Source organism: Petaurus breviceps, unplaced genomic scaffold, assembly GCF_028583685.1.
Source record: "Petaurus breviceps papuanus isolate PSGF00001 unplaced genomic scaffold, PetGlider_PUasm1.0 90792, whole genome shotgun sequence".
Lineage (NCBI taxonomy): Eukaryota > Metazoa > Chordata > Mammalia > Diprotodontia > Petauridae > Petaurus > Petaurus breviceps.
Window position 1 is genome coordinate 3,851,483 of NW_027187347.1, and position 27,408 is coordinate 3,878,890.

Consider the following 27,408-nt stretch of genomic DNA (forward strand, 5'->3'; position numbering starts at 1 on the left):
AGGGAGAAGGGGAATTTAAGAACAAATCATTAGGCATGTATTAAGTATTTGCTATGTAGGCCAGGGGTGAGGAACCTGTGGCCTCGAGGATCACATGTGGCCTTCTAGGTACTTGGGTGCAGCCTTTTGACTGAGTCCAAGTTTTACAAAACAAATCCTTTTATGAGGGGGATTTGTTCTGTGAAGTTTGGATTCAGTCAGAGGGCCACACTTGAGGACCTAGAGGGCCATGTGTGGCCTTGAGGCTGCAGGTTCTTCACCCCTGTTCCAGGCACTGTAGTAGGCACTGATTATACAAAGGCAAAAAAAACAACAACAACAAACCCATCATTTCTCTAAAGAAGTGCATTTTAATTTTAGCTGGGGGAGGCAACATGTGCATACAAACTAGGTGACTTTTTTGGAGTAGGGAGGCACTAATACTTGGGGAGGGGGAGTCTTCATTTTACAAACTTATTTGGCCTATCTTCCCATTTTCAAAAAAAAAATTACTCAACATTCCCTCTCTCTGCCTCCTGAAATCTACTTTCTTTTACCTTTTAGCATTAAAAAAATTTTTGTGTCATTTGAAACTACTATAGTCCCCCTGCATTGTTCCGGAGTACCCCCCGGGGTGGGGCAGTGTCACCCACTTTGGAAATTTGTTGTAGAAGGTGGTTTTCAGCTGAGTTTGGAAGGAAATAAGGATTTCTTAGAGGAAGAGGCAAGACCAGAGTGTGTGTTTAGGCTTTGGGGATGCCTAGAGGCATAAGGACTGAAGATGGAGTGTCGTGTGTGAGAAAGAGTAAGAAGGCCAGTTTGGCTGGACTGTGGAGTGTGAGAAAGGGAGCAGCTAATAGTAAGTCTGGGAAGGTAGGGTGGGGCCATTTTGAAGGACTTTAAAGGCCAGAGAATTTATATTTGATCCTGGAGGCAATAGAGAGCCACAGTTTATTCAGTAGGGAAATGACATAGATCTGCATTTTGGGAAAATCATGTTGGCAGCTTTGTGGAGGTGATATTGGAGAGGGGAGAGACTTGAAGTGGGGAGACAGGAGTTGAGATGATAAGGGGCTGAACTAGAGTGGTGGCCATGTAAATGGAGTGAAGGGAATGGATGCCAGGGGTGTCTTGGAAGTCGAACAGCAAGGCTTGGCAACTGATTATGTACATATGATAGAGAAGAATTGAAGATAATGCTAAGGTTATGACGAGAGATTATAAGAATGGTGGTACCTTCAACCAAAATAGGGAAGTTTGGAGAGAGGTGGATTTGGGAGAAAGTTAATGAGTTGTGTTTTAGATGTGTTGAGTTCTAGCTGTTTCCAGTATATCAAGTTTGAAATGTTCAGTGGGTAGTTGGTGATGTGGGACTGGGGCTCAGGAGAGAGATGAGGCCTGGATCTATTGATCTGGGGGGGCCTCAAGTCAGCCCATGGGAGCTGACGAGGTCACAAAACGAGAGTATAAAGAGAGAAGAACATCTGGGATGGAGGATTAGATTTGCATCAATCAGTGAGCCACTTTTTTTTACTTTATATTTTTATGTTTTATTTTTGCAAATAAATTTTGAAAAACTTGCCAGTATATCCTAAGTTTGGTCAGATTCTTCAACATGTTCACTCAGGGTTCTTACATTTGCTTGATGGAATTGACTGTTACTACAGCATCAGTGCCATGGGGTTGTATTTTAAGTTTTAATTAAAATTCTTACTTAACCTACAACACTGTTCCTTTCAGGCCCAACCTAATTTCCTCCAGACCCTGGATCTTGGTTAATTTGCATGGCTCGATACAGTGTCTTCCTCCTGAGGGCCTTAAAGTCTTCAACATAGGAACGCTATCAGGAGATGCTATTTCCATTTTACTAATGCACAAACTGAAGTCCAGAAAAGTGACAGTCATTCTCCCATGGTCCTCCTCTGGGAGCTGTTTGCTGACTTGGGAACATAAGAAAAGACTGTACACTTTTCCACCTTGTTGGCTACAGCACTATTTTTATTTTCTGGAGAGTTTTGAAAAATGGAAGGATAAAAAAAATCACTATAAAGAAGGACTTTCAGGTAGAAACCACATCCATTTAAATTTCAGACCAAGAATGTTGTCTCAAGTGAATGTACTCTACTCCTTCTTGATGAAATACAAAGCCACTCCAACTTTGATAATGAGTGATCATTTCTACTTTGGTGACATTATCTTTTATTTGCCTAGATTACAGCAGGAAATCCAGGCTAAAGATACAGAAATCAGGAAGCTTAAAGAGAAACTTGCTTCGGGAAGGTATATTTTATTACTTAACCTTTTACTTTGAATGATTATAAAATTCTTTGAAACTTCATTCAAGCTGTCAAGCACTTGTGTTAGGAAACTGATAACACAGATAGATGAAGTCATTATAAATGAGGTGACAAGGATTGACCAGTGAGAGCCCAGTCTTTATGAACATGTGCAGTGTGCTCTACTGATGCAGTCTTCACGTGGACTTTGGAAGATGTACAGATGTTCTGTAACTGGTACTGGTTCTCTCATCACAATATCTGGTCATGCTCTTAAAGTCCATATGGGGAGTTCATCAACTGAGCACGCTACTTATGCTCATAAGATCTGGATTCTCCCTGACCAATCCCAGTCACCCAGCTTGCACTAAGTTTATATGTTACCACAAAGCAAAGGGTTGTAAGAATTGAAATTCGACCCTAAGTCAAGTGTGTTTGGTGCTTTGATGCTTTCCAAAACTGGGAAAAATAATTGTCTATCTGAAAAGCATATTTCTTCCCAGAAAAAAATTATTATCTGTATTTGTGTACATATTTGTGTTGTAGTTATGTCTTGTTTTAGTATATGCCTATGATTTCGGCAATATAGAGAACTCTAGGTGAGGGAAAATTCTCTAACAATGTAGTTTAGCAACTTCAAGGCAGTTTATGACCTTAGAATTGCCTGGTGGTAGTGAGATGTTAAGTGGTTTATCCAGGGTTGGTTGTGCAACTGGTGTGTGTCCAAGTTAATTCAATGAAGAATTAATTCCTCTAGCCTGTATTAGTGCTTACATTATATTGTATTTTGATTTTCATTAAGAGAGCTATCCAGAGTCTAAGTGTTTATCTTAAGAAATCATGGAGGAGATTCTTTTTGAAAGCTTGTCAAATAAAATACAAAATGTTTGTACTGTATGATAAGTACATTAACTCTTCCAGTCTCCTGTTATAAAAAAGAACTGGAGAGAGAAGATAAATTGAACTCATTTGATTGCAGCAGAGTCTTGACCATCATATGCAGTAATGGTTCATCCTAAGACAAAGGAGAGGAAATGATAGTATTTTCACTTAAGGTCTTCATTAGGGACATCCTTGGTTTGCTGTATAAAGAATGCCGGACATTTTCTGGGAAAGTACAATGGAATGAGTTAAACTGACTGGTATTTAGTGCCACTGAGTTACTTCAAGCACACCTGCATATATGTGTGTGTACACAAACAGACATAATACACACGAGGGCCTAAGTAACATCACTGAAATAATCAGTATAGGCTTTTAAGGTAATGGCCTAAAGGGATTGAAAAGAAGGATAATCTTCATTGAGATGGGGAATACTTTTTAGAAATCAGGTTTTGTGGGAGATCATTGGCTTTCTGGGGAAACAACCTATGGAATTCAATAAGATATTAAGCTATTTGAAAACGGTTACCAAGATCCTGACAGGGAGTATCCAAGTCTAATGTTAGGCTTTGCTGCTGCCCCAGCAGGATGTCGTGGGGGACACAGCCACTGCCTTCACCTCGGTGAGGCTGTCCCATGACGGTCATGAAGTCTGCTCCTGTCTCTGCAGAAGTAACTGCTGAAACTCTCCTTGTGGTTATCTTATTAACTCTTTAGTGTTTTCATATTTTAGATCTCAATGGGAAAGGGAGAAGAATAAGCTGGAAGCCAAAGCTAAAAAGTGCTTGAGCAAGCTGAATGGAGAAACCAATAGAGCTGTAACAGCAGAGGTAAAAAAAAAAGCAAAGGGAGTAAAGAGGTCTTAACTGAGCTTTGCTTATTGCCACACCAATGAGTTCAACAATGGAAGTCCTGCCCTTAATACAATACAGTTCATGGGTCTGAGCAGTTTACGGGCTCTTTGCCTTTTTAGTAAATGCTGTTGAGGACCTTCCATTTCTCAAAAAATAAGGCAAAAAATCCTAATACTGATGCTCTTCAAATTAATCCACGTTACTTCTCTACCATCACTTGATCCTTGCTGTAATGCAACATGTAAGACCGCAGATACAGAGAGGGAACATTTCCACTTCAGACAACTGGACAAAGCCTCCAGGAATGTTAGCTTCCAGCCGCTATGCCTTACAGAGTGCACTTTATGTTTCAGACCCAAATGAACAAGGCCCAGCGTAGCTTGATCTTGCAGAGGGGTCATGAATAATAGTACTAGAATAAAGTTCTCTTAATGGAAAGATATCACAGAATCACAAAACTTCAGACCTGGAGAATGCTTCAAGAGCTGTGTAGTCCAATACTTGCTCAAAAAAGGTATTCTCCCCTACAACATAACCAGTGAGTACTCCGCTTAAAGAACTCCAGTAACAGTTACTTGCCACCTCCCAGGGCAGCCTAATCTCCTTTTGCACAGCTCTGTTTGGGAATTTTTTTCCCTGACCTCAAACCTAAGTTTGCCTCTTTTGCAACATGTACCAGTATTGTTCTTGTTTTTGACTTCTGGGGCCAAACAGAATAGATCTAATTCTTAGTGTTCATGTCAGCACCAATATTTACTGTGTTTATTAGAAACAGGACTTGATCTCTGGGGTCTTCCTGACTTTGAAGCGCACTCTATCCATTATGCCTGGTTGCTTCTACCAAGCTTGATATTCAGTTAAATTGTAATAATCAAAGAACTGCATGGTATTAGCTGTATTCTATAAACTCCTTCATGGAGTCTCTGTCAGGTGTGCATGATGGACAAGAAACCAAGGTTTGCATCATGTTTTAGAGTTGGGATATTAGCATATTATAAACAAAGATAGATAAATCACTAAAACTGCACTCCAGGTGAATTGTATGTGACATGCCGGATTTTGAAAGTCTATCCTCAGATTCTCTTTGAATATCAAAAATTTCAGGTGTGGTTCCTGCAGAGCCGAAGAGATTTTGGCCTTCATCAGCTGGAACAGACTGAGAGGGAGTGCCTGCTTCAGCTTATCCGTGCAACCACCTTGGCATCAAGGTAACCCTCCCTTTCCTCTCCTTCAGGGCATCTTGACTTCAGACAATGTCTAAAACACAGGTGCAAGGTCTAACATGATTTTTATGTAGACGAGATTGGAGCGAGGAAGTAATTTTTGCCAGTGAGTCATTTAATCACTTTCATGTCTGTGTTCTAATATCTCTGTTGGAGTGTTGAGAAGTCTGCTGGTGTGCAGTAATAGCTGACAGCCAAGAAATATAAGTATAGACAGAAACAGCAGGGCTCACTTAAGAGGACTAGGAGACTTCTCCCTTTCCCCACAGTGAAATAAATCAGAGCTTGTGATAGAGGCACTGGGTGTGCCTGCCGACTATACATGGATGCATCCTGATTGTAAAACTTTATTCTAAAGATTCTTACTTTTAAGGCCCTTGCTTGAATGCCTTCTCTCTCCCTTCTGTCATTTAGAGGATAATGCCAACAGCTGAGGTCACATTTGGGAGGCAGGTCCAACTCTCTGCTGTAGGTGATAGTTCTATCCCCAGTGGCTAGGGAATAGTTTCCTCCCCTTCAAGGTAATCCCTAAAGTTGAGACTGGATGGAAAGAAAAAAAACTACTTAAATTCTCTGCCTCCTGGGAGCTGGGCAGTGCTGAAGGAGCATTATCATCTAACTAAATCCCATGGAGCCCTTTGAAAGATGAGAAGAGAGCTCTCCTCAGGTGATCAAAGACACCAAGGCAGCTTTTACATCTATAAGGGGAAGTGATAGGATTGAATCACCTCCTGCTTTAGTGCTTGTGAGGCCTGAGCTGTGCACTGGAAGTCGACTCTTAACCCTTACTCACATCATCCGTCAGTCAGTGCCTCAGAATCCGCTCCTTCACTGTTTAGCAAGGCTGTCTCACTCTGTGGCAGGCTCTTCCTTCCCTCCCTTCTCCTCTACCATTTTGGGACAGTATTGGGTGGAAAAGTATCTAGTAATTTACTCTAAATAAATTCTTTCTCTGAATTAAACAAAACAAAATACCTTGGTTCTCTGTAAGCAGGTTAGTTTTGCTGGGTAAAAGGCACTATATTTTACATTTTTAAAGTGTAAAAAAAACCCTAAAAACCTTCTGTCCACCTGAAAAGGGTTTTTTGGCTAGTTGTTTTCACAGCTGGTTTGCATTTTCCTACTGTGGACTCAGAATGAAATGTTTAAAAGGACAATACATGAAAACGTTGACAGTCTGTACAGTGTGCTTCTGCATCATGCCCTCTCACCTGCATATTATCATCATCATAATGCCTCAGATTTCCTTAGTGATATTTTTACATAAGAACCTATAGAGAATTTTAGGGAACCCTAAATGGTATGTGAAATGAGGGAGGTTTATCATGTGTCACTTTTTTTCTGTACCAGCCATCCAGAATCACTTCAACTAAAAGCCACTGTAGAAAGTTGGGATACCATTGTGGCAGATGTCAGGAACAAAATTGCATTCTGCAGGGTAAGGACATTTTCAAGAAAACTGTGTAACTCACATACGATGATCCTAAAATAAAACTTGGTTCCTTTAGAAGTCAGTATTGGATTATACAAGTGATATTATGCATTGTGTTTATTAAGTTACATTTATATTTCATTTAATGAATAAATGAGGGGTTTTTTTTTGGACTTGGAATTGATCTGTGGAAGTGGTGCACACGTGCAGATTTTCTTAAATTGTCATTTTTTCCCCTTTTGAGAAACGATGGAATAATGTGCTGTGCTTCACATTTAGTTTCTTAGAATTTAAAATCCAAAGTAAACAGCCAACTTGGTTTTTAGTATTACTATGAATGGGGGGGAGGGAAATAAAATGAAAGTAAGTAAGCTTATTAGTTTCCAAGTCTAAATCATTCCATTCTTGTTTTGCAATACTCATAGGAAACTTTTCATCAGTGAAAATGATAGTGTGGCATGGGTGATTGAAATATATTTTGGTGTTTTAGTGAAAAGGTAGATTCATCTCATTTAGAAATGTATAATAGTTCATAGTAACTTTGTTATTTTGTTTGAACTGACCTAGGAAAAGCTAGGAACTTAGGCATTTTTCCCATGTTGTACCTTCCTCCTCTCCCAACCGTAATCTGGCAACCTCATTCCATCCTGGGAATAGCTTGCATTATCATTTGATGTTATGCAAAGTACCAAACAAAGCAAGGCTGCTTCAGTTGTTCTCCAAACTTGATATCTTTCAGGTTCACATCTTCCTACCTTTGTTAGAAGTAGAAAGGTGGTTTTCATTACTGTTGTGCTTTTTCCTACTGTGAACTTTTCTTGTGAGGCAGGTTCTTTGTAAATCCCAATGTGCTATAAAAATGTAAGTTATTATATGCATTGTTCAATGGGATAGAAGCAGTAATCTGATGTTTTCTTTTAAGAGACCACATTTTCCCAGCTACATGAGGAATAATACAGAGTAAACAGATACTGGAAAGATCATCAAGTCAAAAATATGTTAAACTTCAGGTGTGGGGGTCACGTCTAAGAACTCATGACTTATAAATACCTAGGAGTAAAGAGAGTTTGAGATCTATGGATTGGGCATGATATTAGCAAAGATACTTGAATTAATATTAAATTATTTTTCCCCATTAATAATTAGTTGAATTTACTTTCAGAAATATATACATATAGATATTAGTCTTACGCTACATTTAAGGATGCCAACTAAATCAAAATAATTTTAAATCCTGTTTGTTCAAAATAGACTATGTTCTGAACTATGCTTTTTTTACTTCCCCTAGACACAATACAATGAACAAATTGCTATGGTGAAGAATGGTTATCCTCTGACTTGCTTGCCTTCAATACAGATTCCTCCACCACCACCAAATCCTGATACATTGGTAAAAATTATTGGAATTTTTTTTTTTTTTGGAGGGGGGAAGGCAAAACAATTGGCGTTAAGTGACTTGCCCACGGTTACACAGCTAGTAGGGTGTGTCAAGTGTCTGAGGCTGTATTTGAACTCAGGTTCTCCTGACTCCAGAGTTGGTGTTCTATTCACTATACCACTAGCTGCCCCCAAAATACTGAATTTTTAAAAGTCACCTTCATCTTGATAAAACAGTAATGGTATAAAATGTGAAATTTGCAATATATATGGAATGTGTTGTGAATAGTAAGAAGAATTATATTCATATACTTTAGGGTGTGGTAAAGAGTCTCTATCCTCAAGTAGGTAAGCCTATACTACTAAATTATCATAATGCATTAGATTGTAACATCTGTATAAGATGTCTTCATCTTTTAGAGAATGTCAGAAGATTCTGCTACTGCCCCCTCTCTTATCCAACTTTCTACCTTTTGTTCTTGAAATTATAGTCATATTCATATTGTTGCTACTAGAAAGGATTGACAAATTGATTCCCCTTTGACTCCACTTAATCCCTGAGATTTTTCAGAACACAACTTCCTGGCCATCCCGGCCCTCTATATGATGTTTCTCCCATTAGAGTGTGGGCTCCTTAAATGTAGACATTGTCTCAGCTTTGGATTTATAGAACCCAAGCACCTGTCAACAGTGGCTGGCGCAGAGTAGGCACTTAAATAAGTCCTTTTTTCATTTATTCATTTACTCGTCTGCATCAGTTTTCTTTATACACCTGCTTTTAAGAGATACTTATCAGACATTTCCCACTTCAATGTCCTACCAGTGCTAGGCTGGATATTAGCTTATACTCCAGACTTTATTACTTCGTATCTATATTCCTTAACTCTGTACCACTGCCTCTGCTCTAATCAAGACTTACCCATCCTTTTGCTGCTTGCTATCATAGCTTTATTCTTTGTTAGGTGACAGTGTCAAATTATATGTCCTCACTAATTTTTTTCACTTCTTAATACTACTTTAATACGTCGTGATTTCACTGTTGTGGGTCAGCCCTCTGCCAGTGCTGTTTGCAAGTCCTCCACAGCACAGAAGATGATGTTGGAGAGTTGCCATGGTCTCCCTATGGCCAAGCTAGTGACCAGCCTCTCTATACTTGGCCAAGCTGGGTCCGCAGACAGCATTCATAGCTAGGTGGGACTTGCCATAGTTCATGCTGCAAAGCTCTAGAAGATTCACTCATGAGTGCCTGCTCTGAACAGTGCCTCCTTACTAATGTTGAAGTTAGCTCATGGGTTAGCACTCCTGGTTGCATAATTTCTTAACTGAGTCAAATTTATATGTTTCTAGAATGTCCTTAAAGGAGTAAAACTTATATTTAGAATTGCAGGCACATTGACAGACGAAGAACATGGTTACTAAAGAGAACTATTTGTGGGGCATGTCCATTCTCCCTCCAGGAGAACCCTGCAAGTATTTTCTCCATTCTTTTAGAGAGGGAGACTACAGCAACTAGAGTGACTTGTCTGGAAGCAGACTTCAAGACTGAGATGAACTGGAATCTAAACTGAAATCACAGAATCTAGAGCTGGAAAGAACCTCGAGAGAGTCTGATACAGGCCCTCTGCCTTGTCTAGAGTTGTAGCAAACTTAGAGCTTATGTGTGTACATTGTGAGCCCATCAGCATTATTCTGGGTTTGAATATTATAGCCATTCTGAAATTACTGTGTAAACTCACCAAGAATCCTATACTTGAAATGAGATAATGTCCCAAAACTACTGAGGTACGTAAGCCTTCTTCTGCCCCTAGGTACTGTCTGAACCTTCTCCCATGACACTGTTAAAATGGCCTCAGGGTCACAGAAGACAATCAGATGCTGAACATGAGAATGGACTAACTGGTTACTTGTAGGCCAAAGGATACTGAGATATTTCAGCATCCTACTCTGTCCAGTTTCAGGGTGGTTAAGAGGAGACACCTCCCGGTCCAACTCATCTGATTCCAAAGGCTCCCTGGTTTAAAATAACTCCCAGAGTTTCTTGATACCAAGCTAGCACGCTCCCAAGGATCTGAGGCTAGTGATCATTCCACAGTCATACAGATAAACTTTTTACTGCAGCCACTTCAAGAAAACTTTCTGACTATTGCAAAAACAAACAAAATCAAGCCAAACCAAACCAGTGAGAATAAGGAAAAAAACTCAAACATCTGAGCAAAGTCAAGTGCACTATGAGAACCCTTAATGCATCTTTTTTGGGCAGTTATCTGAGGGGGACCCTGTGCTTCCTTTGAGGATCCAGAATGTTCTTGCTAATTAACTGCTTTGCTTTACAACAAAGATAAGTGCCAATGCTGGGATAGGAGAAAGGTAGAGTAGAAGGAGCAAGGAACCTGGAGTTGGAAGATTTGGGTTCGAATTCTTGCCCTTACAAATTTGCAATGTGAACTACAAAGACAAGGAAGGCACTTAATCTCTCTTCTATAAAGTAATGAAAATGTATCTTATCTGTAAAGTAATGGAAATGATACCAGCTGTATCTATTTTACAGGGCTATCATAAAGATAAGATGAATTAATTTATGTGGAAAATCCTTTGTAAACTATGAAGTACTATACAAATATAAAGGGTTATTGCTGTTATGGAGAGGCAGTGTGGTGTAGTGGATAGAGGGTACACTGGCACCCAAAAGACCAGAGTTTTATTCCTGCCTCTGACTAATGCCATACACATAGTAACTGTGTGACTGGTGTAAGACAGATAACATTAGCACACAGATGGGCTGCTAGCACAGGTTCACTCTTGATCCAGTCAGACAGGAGAAACACTAAGGAGGGGTTAATAATCTTACTTTATTCTAGTCTAGTTTTCTCAGAAGAGGATTGCTGATAATGGAAGCACAGCTCCTATAGCATTCCCTAATCACCCTTTTATCAGGGCTGGTGAGAAGGGGGCCAGCTATGCCTAGGTCTTGATAAGGTCAATCGAGACAGGCACAGCTCGTGCTCCCTTAAGTCCCCTCAAGTCTCAATGAGGGCAAGTTTAGGCAAACACAGATTCCCCCCAAGCCTCGATGGGGGGGCAGTCAGGGCATGCACGGCGTTCCAGCTTGTGCATACAACCCTAAGGTTCCCCATTCACTGACCAGTACCCACCTTCTTTATAGGGCAACAGACATAGAAGGCGTCTTGCCAGCAATAGCCTCACAAGTTTATATCACCTCATCCCTGTATCTTACTGTGCAGCTGCAGGATGTTTACAATTTAAGCACAAATATTTATATTTTTGGGAACTCATCTAATACCTGGGAACATGAGATTGTTATAGCTGTGGATCTTGGGACACTGAACCCTAAGAAATAATAACAAAAATCTACTTTACACTCACCAAAATCCACCTTACTTACACTGGGGCTAAGTTGCTTCACTTCCCAGTCTGATAGTCTTTAAGATCCTACATTACAGACAAGTTGCTGATCTGCATTGGTAGAGGGAGGTTCCACAAAGGGATTTCCCTACACTAAAAATTGCAAATCACCTCCCCTCCCCTGCCCCTGTATTTCTATTTTATACATTACAAAGGTTTGTTTTGTTTTTGCTACAAATTGAGGAATAATGAATAATGCCCAGATTGCAGACTGCAGTGCACCTGGGAAGTCTATTTTATAGGAATAATTCTAGTCCAGTGATCACTTAGATGTCTTCCCTAAGGGTTCCCTAATTTCATTGTATTTTTTTCCCTGTACTGTCTGTCCAATATTTAGGGGTCCTTTAAGGATAACAATTCCTTAGTCATCTAGTCCAATTTCATATAACGCTGGAATTCCCTCTGTAACAGCCACCTAGACTCAAACATCCCAAAAGCCAAAGAGTTTGTTCTGCTTCTGTTTTTAGGCTTCTTCTTTGTCCTCTCCAGTACGGCCAATCTCAAGGCCTCAGACCAGCAACTGCTGGCAAAGGAGTTCACTTTGCACCCTTTGTACACTTTGTACTGGAAGACCAGTGAAACCAATAAATATTCTTCTTCATTCGAAGTCACTGCAGGAAAACTTCAGAAGAGTTTTTTTCCTATGCTTTGCTTTTCCCTCCTTCCCATTCCAGCTGTGAAAGGTCAACATGTATCGAGGATCCTAGCATATGTTTGTGACTTCTCCTTGATACACAGGAGAGAAATTGGGGACCTTCTCATAGTCCTGGCATTCAGCTAGGAAAGGAAGGAGTTGGACCAGACTATCTCTGGTCTCTTCCAGCTCTAAAATTCTGTGATTCTCTGAATGCTTAGTGGAATTAAGATATAACGACAGTGTCAATATTTGTACTCAGCATGGACACATGATAATTCAATCCGGGTTTCCTTTTCATAGAAAAAATATTAGAGCTGAAGCGACCTTAGAAACTGTTTAGTCCAGTTACACACACATACACACACACACACACACAAACACAGAGCTTTTACAGATGTCTTGGTATTCTCACACCCTTGGCATAGTGCCTACTTTTAGTGCATAGTAGGTATTTAACCAATCATTGAATTGAATCTCTCTGCCTTTTTGTTCCTTATGCACTTAAACCCTTAGATTATATTTCCAGTATTCTGCATGATTTATTCCCAGATATTCTCCACATAGCCCACTTTATCTCCCCCTCCCCCAACACACACGCACTCACTCTCTCTCTCATTACAGATGCAGCATTTCTTGGGAAAGCATATCATGAAAGAAAATTCCTTGAGAGCTATTCCCAATTTTCCTCAGCTTGCTTCATCATACTCTGGAGTTGGTTCTACTACTAGCCAGGCTAGACCACCTTTGGTAAATAAAATTATTTAAGAGATATATCATATAGAACGTTTACTTTTTTATACCCAAGGGTGGGCTTCGGGGAAATCCTTGAGAGTGGTTGCTACAGTGGTCTTTCCGGGCCTTGCATTTTGATTCCCCTTCTATTTCAATCTCCCAGCTCTTGGGAGATGGAGGAGTAGACATAAGGGCTGCTTCGGAACACAAAAATATTTGTTATTTTCACCAAATGGCCCCACACAATCCTGAAAGACAGTTGAAAAATTCAATCACAGAATCACAGAATGTGAAGGGATCTCAGAAATCATCTAGCCCAAGAGTTCTTACTTTTCTTGTGTTGTAGGGCCCCTTTGGCGGTCTAGTAAAGCTTGTAGACCCCTTCTCAAAATAATGTTTTAAAATGTAATATAATAAATTACATAGGATTAAAAAGGGACCCAGTTATATTGAAATAAAGGTGTAATTTTTTTTTCCCTTCCAAGTTCATAGATTCTCTTAAATCTCTCCATAGACCCCAGATTAAGAACCCCTGTTCTAGTCCATCCTGGCCTAGTTCTGGACAGAAATTCATTGTAAAGTACTTCCTGACTGCTCATCCATCTCTGCCGTCTGATTGAAGCCCTCCAGGGATGGGGAACTCATTAGTATTTGAGGAACCCAGTTCTGCTTTTGAACAGCTCTAATTGTTAGGAAATGTTTTCTGACGTTGACTTCTCACTATTTTTTCTTCCCCTGACTCAAAAGTCCCATCTCCCATCCTCTCACCTTTGCACAGGCTGTCCCTGTCTGCCTTCACACCTTAGAGTCCGTTGCTTTCTTCATATGTTAGTCCATGTGGCACCTTCTCTCTTTGGTGATTTTCTCTTCCCCTCCACCCAAAATAGAATGTAAGATTTTTAAGGGTAGGAGCTATTTAGGATCTTTAATCTCCCAGCCCTTGGCATAGAGTCTTACCCATATTTAGATAATTGAGCATCTAAGTAATGTTTTGTTGGCTTGAATTGGAAGATTTTCTATGACAATGATTTTATCCCCCTTTCAGGTGGCAGGTATGACCCAACCTTTACAAGTACCAGTTTTGGAAACCGGAATTTCTGAGGCAGTCATGGGAAATGAGCGCATCAAGATCAGTTGGGAGAGGATTATGGATAAGCTGAAAACTGCCTTTCCAGAATATAGCAGGTAATACTGCTTTAATGGTAGGCACAAGTTATATGGGTGTTGCTGAAGCTAGGTGTACTTTGGTGACACATTTTAAAATATGTGTATTTTATTATTGCAGAAATCTGACCATTGCTTTAGCAGGTACTCAGAAGGAATCAAGGGAAAAAAAGCATTTATTAAATGTCTATTATATGTCAGGCACTTTGTTAAGAGCTTATTATCTCATTTAATCATCACGATAACCTTAGGAAGTACATGCCATTATTTTCCTTGTTCTAAAATAGTCAAGGAAACTTAGAGGTTAACTGACTTGCCCAGGGTCACACAACTAGTAAGTGTCTGAGACCAGATTTGAACTCTGGTCTTCCCAACTCCAGACTCAGCACTTTCTACCAAGCCTCCTAGCTGCTTCTGCTAGAGGGAGAAGGAAAGATTCTGAGAAGAAATTGGCGGAGGAGAAGTAACATGGCCTAGTGGGAGGAACAGAGGCCTGGGTTCTGGACTGGCTGTGTCACTAAGAAGCCAGTGACTTCAGTGAGTCACGGCTGTGAAATTCAGGATCTTGATCTGTTAAAAGAGCAAGGGCGTAAATCCTGTAAGATTTCAGATTCTTTTGTAACAATCTGAAAACTCTGCCACACCATTGAAATGTCAAGTAGTATCATGACCACAACTGGGAACTTCCATTTCATTTCTTGCTTCTTGAGGTGTGAATCCTAAATCTTGATTCTAGATTGACTCGGTCCCTCTTAAAGCTGTGGAATACCCATCTATCCAGTGAGACATCCTGATAGAGTGGAAAGCATGCTGGAGGCAGGAGGCTTGAGTGTGAATCCTGCCTCAGATTCTAGCTGTGGGACCCTGAGCAAGAAATTGAACTTCTCTCAGCCTCAATTTCCTCATCTGTAAAATGAGGGGATTAAGACTTGGTGGCCTCTAAGATCCCTTGTTAAATCCTAGGATGAGATCCTGCCTCAGATACTTACTAGCTGTGTGACTCTGGGAAAGTTACTTCACTTGTCTGGGCCTCAGTTATTTTGAGAGGCATCAAAGTATAGGGGATAGGGTCCTGGACTTGGAGTCAGGAAGCCCTCAGTTCACATCTTGCCTCTGCTACTTATTAGTTGTGTGAAACTGGTCAAATCACTTAGCCATTTTGTACTTGATGACTAGTAAAGTTCCTTCCACCTCTAATTCTATGATCTTATGAACCTAAACTTATCCAATCTTTAGGCATCCGGCTGTAGCAGTTGTTTTGAAATGTCCTGATTGATTGTTATACAGACAAGAGCTTCTTTTTCTTAGGTTTAAGTTTGCTGCTTTTTAAAGTTATTTAGTGGCTTTAGTTTCTGTGTTAGGTAACATGGTGGAGTGAAAAATATAATGGCGTTCTCAATTGGACTTTAATTAGCTGTGACACAGCAGTGATGGGCCCTTTAACTCCTCCATTCCAGAGCTTAGAAGTGTCCTCTAATACCACTTCTTTACACGTGTAAACAATCCTGGTCTTTGAGAATCTCTTCATATGAAGTCTTGTGTTTTATATACCTATAAAATACAATATACATCATGCCATGTTTCAGGCTTAAATTAATATCTAATAAATTCACAACAAAATTGATGGTGAAAATAAAACACTAGGGCCTGATAATAAAATTCTAATTGCAGTAATAGTAAAAGAAAATTTGTTTTAGAAGGATTTTAGACTTTATAGGAACCTTAAAAGTAATCCCATACAACTCTCATAGTTTGTGTAGGAGAAAAATGGGACTCAGAACAGTTAAACATCTTACCCAAGGTTACACAGGTTAATAATTGGTAGAACCAGGATTTGAACCCGAGTCTTTAGGCTCCCAAATCTATTCTTAATTCCATTCTACAGCTGCCCTCCATCATATTTACATTGTAACCCATTACATGGAGAAAAGTACTTTGTTTGGTCCTAAGATGTCAGAGCAGACTTTGGGTCACAGGATACCGAAAAATGTGAGAGAGCATTAAAGGGATGTTGCGTATACTACTACTGCTACTGCTGCTGCTACCACCACCACCACCACCGCCGCCACTGCTACCACCACCACCACCGCTACCACCACCTAACATTTTGTAGTACTTATGTGTTAGACACTGTGCTGAGCACTTTATGTTTATGATTCCATTTGATCAGGTTCCTTAGCTCTTTTTGAATGTTTCAGTATTTATGATGAAAACTCTTTGTACTTGCAGAGGAGGGCGAGGATGTAGTAACAGCAGGATTAAGGAGGAAAATGTCAGCCCCTAGGGAGAAACAAGTTGAGAAGCATAAATTTATCACATAAATAAGTGAATGGCAAATTGATTTTACATGCAGTGCCCTTTTGCCATCCTTTCTGTGACTTAACATTAAAGTCTCTTTGGTTGGGGAAGAAATACTTGACATATTAGCCCAGTCTAAGCTGTGGGAGCCTTGAGATACTTAAGGGCTGAGTGTCAAGTGATTGTACAGAGAACTATGTGATAATCACTTTTTAGAACAAAGACACTGGATGTGAAGCCTGTGAGATGTTTTCATGTCGAGATTAGAGTGCACATGTTTACAGGATGACAAGACTTCCTGGGACTTGTTATATTTGATCTCTTTCAGGAAGGAGCTCACAGACCTTTTACGAAAACTGAAGGATGCCAATGGTAGATCCTTGATTGGGCTGACATTTGATGAAATAGTCCATAGAGTTTCCCTAATGATTGAACCTAAAAGATCCCAGGTAAGAGACTCCTTGTCATGACTCTGTGCAGCCTCCAAGAATACTGACTGATTTAAACACTTCAACTTTAAAAACTCAGGAAAGCAACCATTTGTTCTAGAAATTTTGGGCCATTCATGAATGGTTTTAAAAAATCAGCATGTTTACCATTACTCTTGATCCACTGATCCTTTTGGAGAAATCCAGGCAACTGGGTATGGTAAAAATCAAACCAGCTCACTTTCAGTTAAATTTCATTATTCTAAAGGGAAAGAAAGTTGCTGGTTTCTGGGAAGACTTGTTTTGAATAGGACATAGATGTGATTTCCATTTTTTTCTCCTGCTTTCTTTGCTGTCCTTCGGGAGTTGTCACTAAAGATGCAGAAAGCACCCTGTGTTGGGGCCAGATTTATCAGGATTCTATGCAGCAAAATGAAGAGACCTCTCTTTCTTAACCTTCTGCATACCACTGGATCATTTTATTCTACCCCAGAAGTTCCAAATTTTTTTGAGCAAGTCTGCACAACATTTGGCCTGCAGGCCTGATTGCCAACTTGTGGCCTGAGCAAGGTCTCCTCAGGCCCCAAGGCTGTTCTCAGACAGAGCTAATAGGGCTTACTGGCCCCTTAAGGAGAAGTTATTAAGAGGTCTGATAACCTTGGACAGGCCTGCACAGCATACTGCTTTGTCTGACTGCAAGTGGCCTGTGGGCCGTATGTATGTTGTACATGCCTGTTGTAGGGCCTTAAACACAGAATATTCATCATGGTATTTTCATTTTCAGAACCAAATACAAGGAGTTCAGAGTGTTGATTCCATTCTTCCTAGCCATCCTCAACCAAAACCCAGCATTGACCAACCCCCACGCTCTGTCTGGAGACCCCTTAACCCTCAGGTCCCTGTGGCATGGGAAGGGACCCAAAACTTGGTAACTTAATTTGATTTTACAGATTTTGATTAAAGTACCAGCTTTCTTCTGGGCACTGGGAATACAAAGATGAAATAAGACTGCCCCTAATTTCAAGGGGCTTATAATCTAAAGGCAGGGTTCAAGATCATACAGAAATAATTTTAAAACAAGGTGGGATGCCATGAGTGCAAAGAAGACATTTGTATAAAGTATCATGTGGAAGGGATCACTTTTAGCTAGGGGGAGAAGCAAAGACTCATGGGGGAGGCAGAATCTGATTTGGACTTTGAAGGAAGGGAGGGATTTCACTAGGAACAAAGTTCACTTCATGCATAGCATCTAGGGAGATGGGGGAGAGGGAGGATGGTAGGGGCAAAGGCATAGAAATAAGAGAAGGCAACATAGGGAAGAGGGATGATGACAAGTTCAGTTAAGTCAGAACATAGACTAGTGTGAGAGAAAACTGGAAAACTGAGATAGACTCAAGTCGTACCAGGCCCCATAGGGGGTAGTGGGCCATTTTTTTTTTAAATAGAGGAGTGATATATTCAGAGAAGTGGAAAAGGGAGATTATAGAGGCATCAATGTGAAAAATTTGGAGGAGAGAGAGTGTGTTCTTAAGGCTGTTATACTTGCCAAGTAAGAGGTGTTGAGAGCCTGAACTAGAGTAGTAGCAGTGGGGATAGAATAAGTAGTATGTAGAGGAAGGGTTAACCTCAGGCAGAAAAGACCTGGGCTTAGTATCCAGAGCCATTGATTCTGAACGCATTGGTCAGGGTGGTCCAGCTCAGCAAAGATGAGATGTGCTGATTTATATTTCACATCATAGGGTGATGAAGAGGAGCTTTGTGTGATCTGCCATGAGAACCTCACTCCAGAAAACCTTTCTGTGCTGGCTTGTGCTCACAAATTCCATTCTCAGGTAAGTTTAAGTTCTGTGGTTGGCTCTGTCACTGTCTGGTAGGCTGCCACCAGCTCTCTGGTTTGTAGTGTACTGCAAAGAAATCTCTAGAAAAGAAAAGAAAAGCTACCACATACACACAGAGAGAAGTATATATAGGTGTGTGTGTGTTTGTATGTACATGTGTATGTACATATACATGCATATGGATATGCACACACAAATACATATATATACTTTTATATATAGACATAGAGATCTCTCTATAAATATATATATACATATATGATATAGGTTGTTTGGGGTGTGTGTGTGTGTGTGTGTGTGTGTGTGTGTGTGTGTGTGTGTGTAAAGACAGATCAGGCCTCAATATACTTTTTTTGGGGGAGGGCAATTGGGGTTAAGTGACTTGCCCAAGGTCACACAGCTAGTTTTTGTGTTAAGTGTCTGAGGCCGGATTTGAACTCAGGTCCTCCTGACTCCAGGGCTGGTGCTCTCTTCACTGCGCCACCTAGCCGCCACCAAAGATTTTTCTTTTTTTCCTTTTGGAGGGCAATTGGGGTTAAGTAACTTGCCCAAGGTTACATGGCTAGTGTTTTTTGTGTGGGTGTTGTGTCTGAGGCCAGAACCGAACTCTGGTCATCCTGACTCTGGGGCTGGCGCTTTACTCACTGCGCCACCTAGCCGCCCCCTCTATATACTTTTAACATTTACTGGCTGATGGGTCCTGGGCAAGTCATGTTGGTAGAGGAGATTCCTTCATTAGGGTTCCCTTTACCAGTGAAACCATAGGTTCAGTTCTTATTTCTGTCCCCCAGGACACCTTGATTTTAGCAGAGGCATTGTGAGGAATCTCTTGATTACAGTTCTTCTAGTGGCCCAGAGCTCTAAGATTAAGGTGTAAATCAGGGCTTCTCTCTTCTTGAGGCTTATCCTCTTTGTTTACAAGTCATTTTCATTGGCCTTCCTGGAGCATTTGTTACTGGTGGCCACCCTGTCCTTCTTGACACTCTCTTATCCTTTGGCTTCCATTACAGTGCTCTCTTGTGCTTCCCCTGACCCTCTGACAGCTCATTCTCTGGCTCCTTCACTTGGTCTTTGTGTTCTTCCTTCTTAAAAGTGAGAAGTGGGAGAATTGTGGGAATTGTGTGAACCAAACTGACACTATTTTGTAAAACTTGATTCTGTTTTGAGACCTAAGTTCCATTGTCCTATAAATTCCACCCGCTTGCTAATTGTGGAAATTGAGTGACATTCTGTTTCACATCTGGAAAAGTCCACCTGCTTGCTCTCTCCCCTCCCAGCTCTCAAAACTCATTCATCCCCTTCCCAACTCGGAAAGCCCTTAATTTTCCCTCCAATTATAAATCAGATTACCTAATCTTGTATCCTGTATTATATTCTGTTAATCATCCTCTTTAATGGTTCAGAGTCTGTCTCCTCCTGTATTTGGGATCCAGTGCTAAGCTGTTACTCAGTTGGCATGTATTGCTTAATAAATCAATATGCTCAGAAGCCCTTCAGTTATTCCTGATTTCACCCACCACAGTATCCGTCAAGATTGTCTTTGGGCCTTGTCTCTTCTCTCTCTACACCTTCTCTCTTTGTAATCTCATCCATGTCCCTGGCTTCAGCTGTCACTTCTATGAGGATGGCTTAAATAAATACTTACTTAGAAGTTCTGAGACAGATTTTAAGTTGCTACAAATTGTGACAGTGATGTAAGAGAAGAGAGATTTATCAATAATAAATGTTTAAAAATTAAAAACCTTCCAAAAATTAGTATTGTCCAAAAATGGAATGCGGTGCTTCTGGAAGTAGTGAGTTCTCATACGCTGGAGGTCTTTAAGAGGAGTCAGGAAAATCCTGCCAGGTATGAGCTCAGGAGGATTCTCACTTTAAGAAGGGGGTGTTGGATGACCTTTGAGGTCCTTTCCAGCTCTGTCCCTTCACAGATAGAGCAGCCATGTGTTCATTTGGAGTATAGCACTGACTCTGACATCATCCTCTTGTCCTTTATACATCCCTGCAGCAGTATTGGGAAAGCCTTTCTTGGGAGACTATTCCCTGTTCAGCACCATCAGCCGACATACCATTTCCTCACATCATTTTCATTAAGCTCTGGACAAGACTAGTCAAATCACTTTGAGCTCTCTGTGGCAAGTACTGCTCCCTGGGCTCCATTCCATGGGAAGCCAGATTTTACTTGGCTCCTAAAATATGTGTGGTTAGAGACTTGCCTTCAGCTCTCTTAAATCATCTTTTAGAAGGAGAAACATAAGTATAACAGTGGCAGACATTTATGCAGAGCTTTAAGCTTTGCAAAATGCTTTATGTATATTATCTCATTTGATCCTCACAACTGCCATGTGGTGGAGGGGCTGCTATTGTCTCCATGTTGCAGATAAGGAAATTGGGCCTTAGAGAGGTTAGCTGGCTTGCTCTCTAGCACACAGTCAGTATCAGAGGCAAGACCTTTGATTCGCTCACACTCTTTCTATCACCATGCTACTGCTCCTCAGAATCCTTTTGATTATTCCTTCTTATCCATTAATGTACCTCTGATATCCATTGGCTGCATAGTACTGTGCCATGTGGTACTACTCAGAGGCTTTCTGATGATAGCATCCTGTTCCTTATTCTCAGGCCCTAGCTGTTAACCATTCTGTTCATATTGCCATATGATTTATGCTGAAGAAAAACTAAGATTGTGATGGGGAAGGCTACTGGAGTAAGAATCAGGGTAGGCAGGCCTCTGCAAGTATGTTGAAGAAGCATTCTAGTGACAGAAGTTAGAATACGGGGCTACTTGATACTGGTGTGCCATAAATATTCTGTTGCCTTTTATCCAGAGGATCACATCTCTAGCTTAATGATAGCCTCCTGTAATCACACAGCACAAGAGGCAGCTAAGCATGGTGTCTAGGCTTCTTGTATTTGCCTTTTAAGATGTTCAGAACTTGAGTGTTTGATGTTAGAATAATGTGAGGCAGGCAGGCCTTTTGTGGATTCTTGGCATTTATATAGATTAATCTAACTCTTGGCTCTGCTGCTGTACAAGCACTATCGATATACAATTTGTGATCTGGGCCTTCTGTTGCAGAGATGTAATTTGACACAGGAAAAGATAATCTTATATGAGGAAGGTTTCTCAGGGAAGTGAACAATAGCCAACGCATTCAAGCCCTAGCCATAGAAAACGATTTCAAAGATATACGATATAGACTGGAATTACATTTTGCATCTCTGCACTGCTATAAAGAGAGATACACAGCGTGCCTAATCCTGAAAGATCACTGAGAACAATATTTCTTCTTCCCCGCTTGAATTTGTAAAAGAGACTAAAAACTTAGGAAATAAGTTTTCATGTAAACTTAGCATAGTAGTTGTCATTGTCTTAGTGAGTAGAATATAGGTCATTCATTCAGTTTACCTTTTAGGGATGGGGTGAATGGTCCCATATTTTCCACTTTGTCCCTCCTGTTCCCCTCCTCTCTCCTCTCTGACATAGGACTCACTGCTTCTCTCCCTGTCTCTTGTTGACAAAGGTGAGATGGATAGTCAGTAAGTCATTGAGACGACTTGACAAATAGCCAGTCCATGTGCAGGAAGTCTGAAAGCCAGGTTCTTAGCCATTTGCCTGTCCTGTCATAGTTGCCAATAAAACACCAGTCCTGAAGCACATCCGTCGTGAAGGGGACTTTAAATGAAAACATTAGCCTGTTTGTTGATAGGTATTGAGTTCTTTCCTTTTATACAAGTATTTGAGGCATCTTTTGGACAAAGCATGGGGGAGGTATGTATTAGATAGTTATTTGTGCCTGTGTCTTGATGGTGTATATGTAAGAGGTTTTCCAGTTGATGAATATGGCTAGATGATGATGATAGCTAACAATAGCCAACATTTATATAAAGCTTCCTGTGTACCAGGCACTGTGCTAAGCACTTCACAGATACTTCATTTGATCCCCCAACACTCCTGAAAGGTAGATGTTGTTACTTGCACCCCCATTTTATAGATGAGGAAACAGGCAAACAGAGGTTAAGTGACTTTCCCAGGGTCACAAAGCTAGCAAGTGTCCCAGGCAGGATTTGAAGTCAGGTCTTCCTGATTCTAGGCCCAGTAGCTGCCACCAGTACAGCGGTAAAAAGGAATGGGAACTGGATTTGAGAGACATACCGTGTTTCCCCGATAATAAGACCTATCCCGAAAATAAGCCCTCCCCTTACCGTGTAAGATTCCTCTAAAATAAGCCCTCCCCCGAAAATAAGCCCTATTGAGATTGCTACTGTAGTGAAGGTGATCCCCTGCGCTACACGCTACATTATGGTACCCTCTGTATGCACCATCCGTCCCCCCCCCCCCCACTGAAACGCATGCCATGCTCCGAGCTGCATCCAATCAGAGCTGCAGCAGTGAGCGTGTCATCCTGTTCTTCCCCAGTTATTTGCTTGCTGGTGCCATTGAGAGCAGTGCCGCGGAGGAGAGCTGAGGCAGGACAACATAAGCCCTCCCCTGAAAATAAGCCCTCTGGTGTTTTTCTTTCAAAAAAAAAAAAAGACAGTGTCTTATTATCGGGGAAACACAGTAGCATGTTGTGACCTGTGACCTTGAGATAACCTTGTGAGGCAGAGGCAGGGGAGAAGAAATAGAAACATGGTGACTGTGAAAACATTTTCCTAAACAGGGAAAGTAGGGCCAACTACATGCTCTTCCCTTGAGAAATCATCACTAAGGTGGGGGGGGGGGCGTTAATGGCAGTAGTGAGGGGGATATGAAGGGGCAACTGTCTTGGAAATTTGTCAAGGCTTGGATGACACTGGTATAAATGGTAACAGTTTCTTTTGGTATAGTAGGTATTTGAATATCACTGATTGACTTGTCTTCTTTTTCATCTGTAGTGCATTAAACCATGGCTGAAACAACAGGGGACGTGTCCTACATGCCGACTCTATGTTGTGCTTCCAGAAGAATTCCCAGGTCTTCCCAGCCGACACATACCCAAAATCTGATGCAAGGGGACGGATGGTGTCAAATGAGTTCAGTTTCTGTACTCCAGAATTCTGCTTTGCCTTGTTGTCTGATATAGTGAGGTGGCGGGTGGTAATGCACACAGCTGTTCCATAACAGAAGAGCTAGCTGACCAAAGTGAGGATATGATAAATCTTCAAAGTTTGCAGTCTGCATTCATCTTATGTAGACAGAATTTGATTTTAAAAATTGATATCTTTATACTTTCCCTTTCCTTAGTAGGCATACCTTTCTACTCCAAATGGAACAAGTCATAACGTCCTAGCTTTTCAAAGTGCTATTGTCTTTAGTTTTCCACCAGCTCCTTTCTAGCTACAGCTGTCTTCTACTTAAATGGAGAAGAGAGACTTTTGCAAGAGGTAAAGATCTGAGCAGTGAAGAAGCGGGCATGTTCACAAGATGTGAATGAAAGAAGACCACAGATTACCCCCCAAATTCTATTCTTCGATTAGCTTTGATCTCTGATATCATTAGCATGTAAACTAGGAGCATAATTTAATTGTTTGAGTTTTTGCTATTCCCCCTTGCTTCATCTTCCAAGGGAGATACCCTTAAATTAGCTGGCACCAAAAATCAAATAAGAACAAGTAAGACTATATTTAAAGGTTCCATTGCCTCATCACTTTCTAATTCTTTAAAATCTTAGCAACCTGCTTCCGGTGTCCAGCACTGCTTTCTTGGAGGCCACCAGTATTCTCCTTGTTATCAAGTCCTTTTCAGTAATCTTTGAGCTTTTTGCAATATTTGACACCATTCACCAACCCCTTCCTCATTTGGCTTCCATGACACTAGTTCTCCAAACTTTCTCCATCTATTTATTAACTCTTTCATTCAACAATTCTTTTTGCACTTGCTGTGTGCAGGTGCAATCATTTTACCAGGTTCTAGGGGAGATTTTAAAAAATGGTTTAAAAAAGGCACTGTCCCTTCTTTCCTAGTGCTTATGGTTTAGTTGAGGGATAAGACTCAAGTGCAGATAATTGTTTTAATACAAAATGTTATAAAAGTAAACTACAAAGTTGTATATTAAAATGATCTTTGTCTCTTTTTCCTCCCCTCCCTTACCCTTGCCCTGAATTTCCTTTAGGTTTTTACTTTTACCTCCCCTTGCTTCTCTCTCTCTCTCTCTCTCTCTCTCTCTCTCTCTCTCTCTCTCTCTCTGTAACCTAATTTACACAAAAATTACTTCCATGTGCATGACTTAAATATGTGACTTCCTCCAACCCTTATCTTTCTCCTAAATCCCATTTCTGTATTGACAACTGTCATCCGGTCATCAACTTGTCCCAATATTCAAATTCCACATCAAAAACTCATTTTCTACCCCAAATCAGATAATTTTCCCGACCATTAATGGGCCTACCATTCTCCCTGGCCTTCCATCTTCCCTTTTTCTCCATATTTAATCAATTACCAGGTCCTATCAATTTTATATTCACCACATCTCCTTCCTCTACCCTCTTTCTGTTGCTACTGCCACCTCCCAGTTTGTGTCCCTATTGTCACTTGCTTGGATTATTTCCATAGCCTCCTAACTGCTTCTGGCTAGACCGCACAACTCCTTCACTCTTCACTGAGCATTCCTTGCACTTCTCACTCCCTATACTTCTTCTGCTCACGTTACTTCCTTTACCTGAAATGCCCTCCAACCAGACACAGCGTATGCCTTGTCAAAATTTTTCCCATTCTTCAAGTCCCAGTTTTAATACCAACCCCTTCATGAAGCCTGCCCTGACCTTCTTCGTAGTCAAGTTGTGATTTCTTCCATATCTGAATCCCCATAATATGTTTTTTAAATTACTTTATTATTGTGCTTCTACTTTCTGTTATATTTATAAACTTTTCCTGTGCCTACTACTAGACTGTAAATTCTTTGACAAAGCCCTGGGATGGGCAGTGTTTCCTTCCTCGGGGTATGCATTCCTCACTGCTGAAACTGGGAGACTAAATCCCGCCCCCGCCTTGTAGTCATCCTCTCCTGACATGTTCTCTGGGGGGTTGAGGACACATGTGAGAGAGTGGGGTGACACTGAAGCAGAAGGACATTAGTTCCCCCCTCTTCTCCCATGGCTACTCAAAGTAAGGCTATCTCTACTAGGCCCACTTTTCCCCCTCCAACATCCTATCTAGTTCATCCCTAACTCATCTCTGCCCTTGAGAACCACTAATGTTAACAAATTCTTTCATTCCAGCCTTCTCCCATGCCTCCCCTTCTGAAGGGGAGGCATCCTCTTGGCACCCTCCCAAATGTTGGCTTCTTCTCCAGTATTCCCTGTTGCACAGGACCAGGAGGATTTGGTAGATTTCTCACTCTCCACTGCCACTTTCAGAACCCTCTCTTGGCCATATCATGTAAGACCTAGCTCCTCTTCTACTTCGCGCTGTTCAGGTCCTGAGTGTTGCTTCTTTTTGTTGTCACTCCACGCCAATATCCCTTCTCTACAGTGTGTTCTCTATGTGGTTTATAACTTTCCTTGCCCCAAATCACAGCTTTCCAGTTCCTTAACTTCCTCAACTCCCATGACCTCTGTTCAACCACATTCAAGACAGGTCCAGCTCTAAACCACTCTGCTAAATTCATATTGGGTGCTGGGGTTTCTAGTTACAACAGAGGCAGGCATGTTTTCTTCCATTTCGTTATCAAATACACTACCTAGAACATGGCCTTTCATGAAAGTAGGAGCTTCACAAATAGGTTCTGACTATTGAATGCAAAAGAGGGAGAATTAGTGAAAGCAGGACTTGATCCACAAACGGGAATTGTTGACTAAGCCCCATTACTCAGATCTTAACACTGAGAACTACTACAATTGTAATTGCAACAATTGTAACAGACTATGTTGATATTAAAGTGAATATGGTGTTATGTAACTAATGTTCTTTTGTACCAGCTCTGGAATAACAAGAATTCAGTTACTCTGTGAGATGAATGTTTGTCAGACCATGGTCATGGTCTTGGTTCCACTTACCTATGGATCTTAAGTCAAAAATTTTCCCTGTATGTTTTAGACTAAATGTGTCGTTAAACTTTTAAATCTCTTTCTGAGTCTTTCTTTTAGAGTCCTGGTATAATTGTATTTGCAACCAGAAAGTTTTTCAAAAAGAAATAAAGTCATCCAGCCTTACAAAGTAATAATAGTTGACATTTGTATACTGCTTTCACTATTATTAAACACTTACGTCATAATAATACCAATAAGGGAAATCAGTAATCCTGTGAGTACTAGGTTTTTCCCATGTTGCTGATGAGAACAGAGTTTGGGAGGTGGGGTGGTAGGAGGAAGTGTGGTTGTGGAGGAGAAAGAACACTGGACTTGGTATCAGAAGAGCACTGAAACTGGAGTCAGAGGACCTGGAATCAAACCCAGGCTTGATCACTTGTGTAACTTTGAGCAATTGCTTAGCCTTCTGGGCCTTGGTTGGTTTGCTAATCTACAAAATAAGTAGTTTGGGCTGGATATTCTAAGGAAATATTCCTAAGGTTGATCCTAAGACTGGGATTCAAATCCATGCACTACTATTGGCTAGCTTGGGGCATTCATCCCAGAGCTGGTGAGAATGGACTAGGTCCAGCCCTGCTACATGCCTGCATTTGGAGACCCCCTCCTAAAGGAGCATACTGCCCTGGAGCTCAAGACGACTATACTGCAACTGTGTTCCAGCCCTCCCTTCAGTGCTGAATTGGACCTTTATTGCCATGTGGGACATGCTGCCTGTTCATTCTTGGTTGATCAGATCACATGAGGAAACCCATTAGCTTTACATAACCATCAAATGTCTAAATGCCAGGCTTGTTGTCATTTGTGACTTACCCAGGATGGGAACCTTTGATACCAGGGGTCTTCACTGTGACCTTTTCT

At 40.9% G+C, this 27,408-nt stretch overlaps 1 protein-coding gene across 4 annotated transcripts in view; it reads left to right on the forward strand.

Moving 5' to 3' along the window:
- DZIP3 (DAZ interacting zinc finger protein 3) overlaps window positions 1–26,684 on the forward strand; it is a 119,972-nt gene extending 93,288 nt beyond the window's left edge. For 3 of the 4 annotated variants that reach the window (XM_069069813.1, XM_069069815.1, XM_069069817.1), the window contains 11 exons: window positions 2,191–2,259; window positions 3,871–3,967; window positions 5,096–5,199; window positions 6,565–6,652; window positions 7,935–8,036; window positions 12,705–12,830; window positions 13,861–14,000; window positions 16,606–16,726; window positions 17,490–17,633; window positions 18,445–18,537; window positions 23,419–26,684. In XM_069069813.1, coding sequence (XP_068925914.1) covers window positions 2,191–2,259; window positions 3,871–3,967; window positions 5,096–5,199; window positions 6,565–6,652; window positions 7,935–8,036; window positions 12,705–12,830; window positions 13,861–14,000; window positions 16,606–16,726; window positions 17,490–17,633; window positions 18,445–18,537; window positions 23,419–23,529 — 1,195 coding nt within the window. In that variant the 3' untranslated portion in view covers window positions 23,530–26,684. The remainder of the gene's footprint in view (window positions 1–2,190; window positions 2,260–3,870; window positions 3,968–5,095; window positions 5,200–6,564; window positions 6,653–7,934; window positions 8,037–12,704; window positions 12,831–13,860; window positions 14,001–16,605; window positions 16,727–17,489; window positions 17,634–18,444; window positions 18,538–23,418) is intronic. The other variant, XM_069069816.1, reaches the window with a different exon arrangement.
- Window positions 26,685–27,408: the final 724 nt, after the last annotated feature.